Below are 9076 nucleotides of genomic sequence, written 5' to 3'. Positions count from 1 at the left end.
TTCTGGATTCTGTCCTGAGGCAGCATGGTCAAGATGTTAGTTGTACTATCCCTCGTTCCATCCTTTTTTTTTATATAATCTTAATTCCACATTGTGAAAAGTCGCTTAACCCATGTATAAAAAAAATAAAAAGAATTCATCCTGCTGTAGAAAAATTTTCATGGGTCTTCTTAATTGAATACTCTCATTCACATCGTTTCTAGTAAGTCAAATCAAAAAGTTATAAAAAAAAATGTTTTAGAACGAATCTCACAGCATTCTTAACTTCATATCTTTTTTATACGCAACCTTATGTACTCTTTGCTAACTGAATAATTGTTATTTTATTGTAAATTTGATTTACCTGTAAAATACTTATTTTCTAATAAATGGAAACTATAATGAGTGAAAACGTTTTGATTGTATTTTTTTCCAGTGTGTCTGATAGGTTATCTTTTTTTTTCTTTCTGCAATATTATAGGTTATATTCGTTTGAACTGAAGAATTTAAAAAAATATATATATTAAAATATTATGTAATGATGATTTGCAGCCACAATGTACGATAAGAAAGGCAGTTCAAAGTGCAACTGTCACACAACATGTTTGCTGAATGTATGTGACCATGAACTTTTATTTGCATATGGGTTAAAGGGAGTAGGTTAGTGAAACTGGTTTTCTCCATTTTAGTTGCTACTTTTGTGCAGACAACATATGTTGGTCTAATTTTGTTTGAATTTTAAGTTGAATAATCATGGCACAAGAGTTTGTAAAGAAAGGGAAGAAAATTATTGGGGCAGGAATGAATTATAAGTGAGTAATGTATAGTGAGTACACAGTAATAATCCATAAAATGGGTGGTAAGCTTTAAAAGTATGTTGTGGAGTGCCTTGTACAGACAAAACAGAAAATAATAACGGCTTATGTTGAATTTCCATGTAAATCGTACATAATGTGGCTGGCTGGATGAAAAATAATACAAAATTATTAAAAGCTCTTTCAATAAACTATGTGAATCTAGAGCATAAGTTGCTATCATAAAATAAATCAATTTATACTTACTTTAGCCTACTTAAGGTTTGCAGAGTTTTTAGATTAAATTTACTTAGCTTGGTCGAAACAATGTGGGAGAGTTTAAAAGAAGATGGAATGCGGTCAGAGTGGTTGGTGAGGATGAACCAGATGTCGAGTGGGGCGGGAGGGTGGGGAACCTGGGGAACGGGAAGGAAACCTAGAAGCAGGAGGAAGAACTCTATAGTATAGTATAGTATAGTATAGTATTTTTATTGTCCAAGTCAACTACAAAAATATACAATTATATTGTACATGTAGTATAGGACTCGTCAAGAATATAAAACATTATGAATACACATTTAAGTACAAACATATAAACATAAACAAAAATAATAGTAAAAAACAAATAATGTACGTCATATAATAATAATACATTTTTAGCATAGTTTTGTTTCCATAAAATCATTAATAGAATAAAAACTGACTTCCAACAGTAAATTTTTCAGTTTTTTTTTAAATACACAAAGTTGGTCTTTTGATTTAAAATGTGGTGGAAGTTTATTATAAAAACATATAGCAGAGTATCTCGGACTATTTGCAAAACATTTTGTACGATGTTGTAATATATGAGAATTATTTTTGGTTCTAGTCGAATAATTATGTAAATTGAAATTCTGCAGTTCATTCAATTGTGAATGAGCGAATATAAGTAATTCACAAATGTATAACGATAGTAATGTTAAGACACCTAAGCTTTTGAAAATTTGTCTGCATGAGGTACGATAATTTACATGCATTATTATTCATACAATTCTTTTCTGTATTTGAAAAATTTTAGATGAGTCCGTGGAACTACCCCAAAATAATATTCCATAACGTGAGGTTCGACATAACCAAAGTAAATAATTTTTAAAGCATTTAGATTAGTCACTTTTGAAAGGGAGAGGTATATATCGAGAAGGAGAACAGAGAAGAACTGGGTGGTGCTGAGAACAGTCTGGGAATGTAATATTTTGGCTGAGACGTGTGTACTTCAGGAGGAGAGTTAGAGAAAAATAGGGAGGTCTGCTTGCCATCGGGCATGTGCCCAATCAGGATCAGTCCGTCAATCGGCACAACATGCAAACATCATCACTGCAAAAATCATATCCTATCAAATCATATTCTGGAAATTAATTCTGTATCATATAATGAAAAAGGAAATTATTATATCTTTTACGGTTCACTGAATTATTACGAAGATGTCAGGAAGCAAAAAAAAAAAAAAAAAATGCATTTTCAGATTTGCCCCTCCCCTAGATAATTACTAAGACTGGCTAGTAAAGAAGTTCTTTGTAGCTAAGATGTTTGCACAAGTTGGTATTGGTGATAAGAGTATTTGGGAACTGTGGTGTAGAGACTAGGACCATCGGGCAAATGAGTTACCATCGAGTCAAACTCCAGTGCCAAATAAATGTAAATAGTAGCATAATTATGTTAATAGGTATTCCTATTTGAAAGACTTAAAAAATATACATTTTGAATTGAATTGACTTTATTGTATATTATCATTGTATTGTACAGTGACATGTCCTACACTTTTAGACACTGACAGTAGAAAGAAAGCGATAAAATAAATAAAGCAGGTTCGTCGATAAAGTATAATGGTATTCACTATAACTGATACTTCTTGTCTGCAACTTCTACAATAATTATTAGCATCAGTGCTGATGCCTTTTTAACTCCACTGTAAAACTGCCCTTTTTTTTTATAAATATATAATCCTATTTTTTTTATTAAGTGGAGTTTCGCTAATACAAACTAATTGGGACAGAGATCTGTTTGGTTTACCATGTTTTCGGATTAGCCGAATAATTCCAGTAATGCCACAGCATGTAGTAAAATACATCTCTATGAGCGCTTATTTATCACTTAACACAAAATCACTTTGACATGTTGATAATTGAGTCAAGATATCAAGAATAACATTTAAAATACAAAAAAATTTAATTTTTTACTCAAAAATTTTTCACCCTTAACTTGTTCGGATTAGCCGCGTTGGGCTTAATTGTAAACTGTATTTAAAGTTAATTTAGTATAATGGAAAAAAAACTTAATGAGTAAAATGCTTACAGTTCTCTGCTGGCTGAGAAGAATCTGCCCAAACCAAAAGAACCTTTTTTCTTCTTGAAACCTACTTCATCGTACATCACTGAAGGTCAAGATATAATAGTAAGTATTCACATTCAGTCAGCAAATGGATGCTATTTAAAAATAAATTTCAGTAAATACTATAAGTATTCCACGTAAATATTACAGGGAAAAATGCACGTGTTTCAACCAAGTAAATGCATTTTGGTTACAGTTTGTATAATTTATTTCCCTAATGGCCATGATATATTTTTAACCTTGAACAAAACACTAGGCATCCTAACATTCAATTTATTTCATTTTATTGGTTACAAAATTATATAAATACAGGAATTTTTTAATGAATATACTATTACATTAACCATAAAAATAAACTATTTATAATACCAAAAATATAACTGAAAATATGTTAGCTAGTATGCTGGGAAAAAAACTTAAGCAATAAATGTTCAAAATTGTAAATTAAACATAACGAAAACCGAGCCAGAAACTAATTAACATATTAATTAAATTTGGCTAGTCATTCAGTTTCTGCAATTTAAGTACATAAGACCAAAACATTACACGTCGAAAAAACAACATAAAAACAGGTAAGCCATGAAAGTAATAAATTAACTGTAATCAACTCTGGCTGCTTAATTAACTGATGAACTTTGCAAGCAAAGTTCTCTTCCACAAGGACAATCGTTTGCTCCTGTGTTACCGCCGTCCAGGGACCACCAATCCTCGCGGTCAGGTGACGCATGCTTGCAAGCAAGCAAAGAGGATTGCTTCCACGGAGGAACCTGTTACAAATTAATTTATCATAAAATGTAAATTTTTACCATTATTTTGGTGGAGTAAGTATTAAAAACAGCTTTTATACAAATAACAATAATAATACAGAAATTGTCTGTATTAAAAACAAAATTTTACTAAAAATAAAACTATAAATTCTTGTCTACTAATACTGCACAGAGCTAAATTGTTTTATGGCCTTTTTTTTAAATATGATTTTTGCTTAAGGTCCTTGCCTACCCAGGAACACACATGGTATGCAGAAATTTAGAAAAAATCACGCAATTTGAAAACTGCTCGAGATATCAGAGTGGTGTTGTTTAGGAAAAGCATTTAAAAATACACGGAAGGTGGACAAGTGTTATTTTTCCATATTTCGTTTTTGAACTGTATTTTTACAAGAGTGAAAATGGCAAAAATGCTTTATTTCAGAATTAATTTTAAGTATGAAACATTGGAACAGATTCTTGAAAATACTCAAGGCACTTGAATTATACCTTTATCTTCATTTCTCCACCATATTTTACGGTCACCTCTCAAATATTATAAGACTGCGTGCCAGTTCATAGGCTTGCACTTAGAGGAGACGCCGCACTAGAAGCACAATAAGCATCACCCTTATCATCCTGCCATACTAATACGATACACCCCTGACCAGGCGGGCCCCGCAATGTCATGCAGACAGCGATGTGTTAGATGGTAATACGACGACACAGACCGGGTATACTGTAAGAGGTGTTGGTCATAATCTGTTTTAAGGTACCATTCCGGCATTTTCCTTAAGCGATATAGGAAACCTGGAGGACAAAAATTTGTATGGCCACACCAGGATTTGAACTTGGAACTCTGTGCTGCTTTCCTATTATCTTATCATCGTGTTACCTCCTTCTAGGAGGTGTTACTCATACTATTTGTATCTCACAAACAATACACACAATTAAATGATTTTTCCTGTACATTTTTTGCAATCATTTAAAAGCACCGATCACTATAAATAAATTTGTAACGTTAAAGCTATTCTTCCAACACAATCCACTTAGAAAATTTTAAGCAACCAATTACGAAAATTATGGCGAAATTGTACCAGAAATCACACAAGCTAGCAAGGAAGCAGTGTAACGGAACCTCTTTTTTTTATCACATCATAGAAGCTACATTTGATAAATTTCTCTGTTTCACGCCTTGTCGCTCCTGCACGCTAGTCGGCCAGGTCAACTGTTGAAAGAGCGCACACCTGGCCGCGGCGTGAGAACGGTCGCAGATACACGAGCAGTAAGCTGGCTGCTGAGGTTGTCACGTGTGTGATTCTGGCCGCCGCCGCCTGGTCGCCCAGTGTGTTCGGTGTTTGTCTTGAATATTTCTGTAGCAGTATTGATCAATGACGGGTGAACTTTATTTCGTCGGCTTACTTCTAAAACCTCTTAAGTCCAGATTTTCCCAGTTTTATATTCCGGATGTGTTTGGTGTATTTTTTCATAGTGCACATATGCTGATAAAACCTTGTAAGTCAACTCTACTTAGTCTCTTTTCTATTCACAAATTATAAAACCTCGTACCTTTGTCAGTCGAAACCGTGCTCCAAAAGCTCATAAGTTCTCCTGTAAAATTGACTGAAATGGAGTTACGAGGTTTCAGAAGTAAGCCGACGATTTGCAAATATATATATGTATATTTTTTTTAATTGACAGATACCCCGCGGCGGCCTCGTGAACGAAGAAGTGGAGCTGGGGGTGATAATCGGGGAGAAATGCAAGAACGTCACCACCGCCTCCGCCATGCGCTACGTCGGCGGCTACTGCCTGGCTCTCGACATGACGGAAGTTAACCTCACTGTAATTATTTCACATCGCAAAAAAACAGGGTTTAAGCAACCTACAGTCCCGCTTCTAAAGGGGCAGGGAAAGTGCTATTCCATCCCGAGCTAGTAGCGATCAGAAGAGGAGGGCGGAACCAACCCCGTCCCGGTGTCCGCTTCTGCCTGTGGTCCACCAACCTTCAACATTTAATTTTCATATTATTGTAGAGGATGTTAATGGCTTTGTTTTACAATGAAGTGCATTATCAGGAACGACATAAGGGTCCCGCCTACACGGGCACACACAGTGTGCAGAGCTTCAGGACAAACCACACAATTTCAAAACTACTGAAGATATCAGAATGGGGCCTGTTTTACAAAAATATTTAATAATTTTCTGAGGGCCAATATGTAGGTATGTTTCTGGATTCAGTTTTTACATTTTATTTTTATGAGAGTCAAAATGGTTAAAAGGCATATTTGTGAGTAATTTTTCGGCATAAAACAACCGGTACAGATTCTTGAAATCACTCAAGGGGCCTGCATTACACCTTTATCTTCATTTCTACATCATATAATGTTAAAGTCACTGCTCAAAGTTCATAGTTGGTAGAGCCTTGCGCTTAGAGGCGATACTGCGCTAGAAACAACAGCAAGTGTCGCGCTTATCATCCCACCTCACCAACACAGATACACCTCTGACTAGGTGGGCCCCTTAAAAACTAACCTTTCATTATGTATTTATCTCCAACGCCTGCATGTTTAGCCAACGTTTATTTTACGCCATCCCGATCCCATATGTCATCAGGAGCTCTGAAGAGTACAGCTAGAAGCTATCAAGGCTAGTTTACCTTGCACCTACTAAAATGTGCTAGTGGCAAATCATGGCAGACACGCATATAGTAAACCAAAGAGTTGGGAATACGTTAAAAGGTTAAATAATCTTTGTAACAATAAAAATTGATCAGTTTGTGATTTTTTTCAATCTTATTATAAATTAAATACATTTCCTATACTTATAAAATTATTATTTTGTAACTCAGAAATATGTTTAGTGCGTACTTTGGAATGTTATACTGAACCCTTATTAATTAAACACTGTGGTACGTAAATTTTTAAATAATTTTTGGTTACAGTTCAAAATGTTATTCAACATTAATTTAAATTTAGTTCAAATGTATTTAGATATATATATATACGTATATATATATTTGTACTGTAAAATAATTTTAATATGAGCAGTGTCTTAATTAAAATCATAGCCAGCAGGTACACTTACCTGCTTGGAAAACAAATTATTTTGATAAACATACTTTCTTATGGAAAAATCGTATTAGATTAGCGCTCTGTTACCTGGAACTGATTAGAGCGTTACTTCGAGGGGCGGGTGTATTGTATTAATTAAAAATTTCCCATAGAAAGGATCATTTAAAGAACATAAAAGTGGGGTTATATCATAATCACAAACTTGTATCTTGCTTAGTTCATAAAGTCTATTCATTCACATTTGTTTTGGGTAAAACATAAAGTTTGAGTTTCAGCACTTTCAGTGCATAACTATACCAGTGCGTTGTTAAACACTGCCGTATTGTAACATTTAGCGTGGGATATCTGACGTGGTGACGTCTTACAAAATCGATGAATGCCGGCCTACACGCACGAAAAATTGTCACGTTCCGCCCGAGCCGAGCGTGCGAGAACCGGCCAACCACCGTGCGAGAAAATCTTCTATAATATCGAATGGGTTAAGGGCGGGCTTTTTTTAACTAATTGTTTTGTGATTATATTTGAACAAACTATTTAAATTAAATTTGCAAATAATATGTTTTCTTTTGACGTTACCACGTGAAATTATCGTCCGTGAACAGGCTTTACGGACGAACCTCCTTTTTTATTCCTGTGCAGGACGCCGCGATCAAGACGGGCCGCCCGTGGACCTTCGGGAAGGGGTTCGACACGGCGTGCCCCGTGAGCAGGTTCGTGGGCGCCGACGAGCTGAAGGACCCGGGCGACACGGAGATCTGGTGCCGCGTGAACGGCGCAGAGGTGCAGCGCGCCAGCACGTCGGACCTGGCCTTCTCCGTGCCGGAGATGATCGCCCACATCACCAAGTACGTGACGCTGGAGCCGGGGGACCTGCTGCTGACGGGGTCGCCCCCGGGCATCGGCCCGGTACGCCCGGGGGACGTCATCGAGGCCGGCCTGGCGGACATCCTGACCATGACCTTCCCGGTCAGGTCCGCCTGACGACCGCGCTGTAGACAGCTCGTTGCTAGCAACACAGGCGAGCTATCAAAACACAACATAGCGGCAAGGTTCAGCACTGCTGTACGTGGGCCTCTCTGGCGGAGGGGGGGGGGGGGGGGACATGTCCCCTCCAAAAATTCCTCGTGGAGGGAACACAATAGCACTCAAGGGTAATTTTTTTCCCCCCCTTCATTTCATTCTAAACAATTCTTCAATCGACATTACATTATTATCATTACATTGTTTCTATTATTATTACATTACATACAATACATTCTATTTGTATATTTTTACTTCTCTTCGCCAAATATATTTACATCCCCTTGTCCCCCGCCCTAACTTTACTTACCAGAGAGGCCCATGGCTGTAGTATTTGTTGTACGGTGAAAACTCAGTTAATAAAAAACACTGTTCATACCATGTGTTATCACAGTCCCTAGAAATTACATACGAGCCATAGTGCTAAGTAATATGTTTCATACAAAAGAATGATTATTACTCAATACAAAATTTATTTCTTTTGTTCTAAAGGTAAATCATGACATGTAGTATAAAGAATGGTTAGTACAAAATTCCCAGAATAATGTAAAGAAAACAATGTGAAGTTTCATTGTAAGTTGGGAAGAAAAAATATTAGAAAATTTTATTCTTCCGAAAAGGGACGGGATGGTAGGTGTGGAATACATACTGCAAAGTTAAACCGGGTATCAGCAATTTTGAAAACTATTAACAGAAAATTTCGGACTTCTTATAAAGTATTTTTTTTTATCTTGTTTATTTTTAGTTCCGGGCTTTATTGGGGGGGGTGGGGGGGGTCGTCTCTCTATTCACCCCAGACCGACACTGGGACAGCATCTGATTTATTTTTACGGTGTCCATTAGGTGCAGTTGCTGAATTACTTATGGCAGGATGATATCCCCCCCCCCCTTTTTCTTGGGAGGGGGGGGATATCATCCTGCCATAAGTAATTCAGCAACTGCACCTAGAAAAGAAAAAAAGGGGGGGGGGGAATCTTTGCATCAGTAATGTAAATTTATGAATCTCGTGGGTTTAGGTTGTGAAGTCTGTAATCACCTTGATAATTTTTTTCTCCTCAAGTTATAGTAATGTGGCTATCTAATATCTTCTGTAGAC

General features: G+C 36.3%; 1 protein-coding gene across 3 annotated transcripts; it reads left to right on the top strand.

Moving 5' to 3' along the window:
• The first annotated feature begins 458 nt into the window (after positions 1-458).
• Positions 459-8139, top strand: LOC134538228 (acylpyruvase FAHD1, mitochondrial). Of its 3 annotated transcripts, none has more exons than XM_063379366.1 (4): positions 459-593; positions 3107-3203; positions 5588-5731; positions 7600-8139. In XM_063379366.1, exons 3-4 carry the CDS (start codon positions 5675-5677, stop codon positions 7939-7941), a joined length of 399 nt encoding a protein of 132 aa, XP_063235436.1. In that variant the 5' UTR covers positions 459-593; positions 3107-3203; positions 5588-5674; the 3' UTR covers positions 7942-8139. The 3 variants fall into 3 exon arrangements, with proteins under 3 accessions (XP_063235436.1, XP_063235437.1, XP_063235434.1); XM_063379367.1 differs by having other exon boundaries at positions 459-639; XM_063379364.1 differs by having other exon boundaries at positions 591-791.
• The last annotated feature ends 937 nt before the right edge of the window (positions 8140-9076 follow it).

Source organism: Bacillus rossius, chromosome 13 (genome assembly GCF_032445375.1).
Source record: "Bacillus rossius redtenbacheri isolate Brsri chromosome 13, Brsri_v3, whole genome shotgun sequence".
NCBI classification, from domain to species: domain Eukaryota; kingdom Metazoa; phylum Arthropoda; class Insecta; order Phasmatodea; family Bacillidae; genus Bacillus; species Bacillus rossius.
Note: the sequence above shows the minus strand (reverse complement) of the source record. Positions and strands in the feature narration are given on the sequence as shown.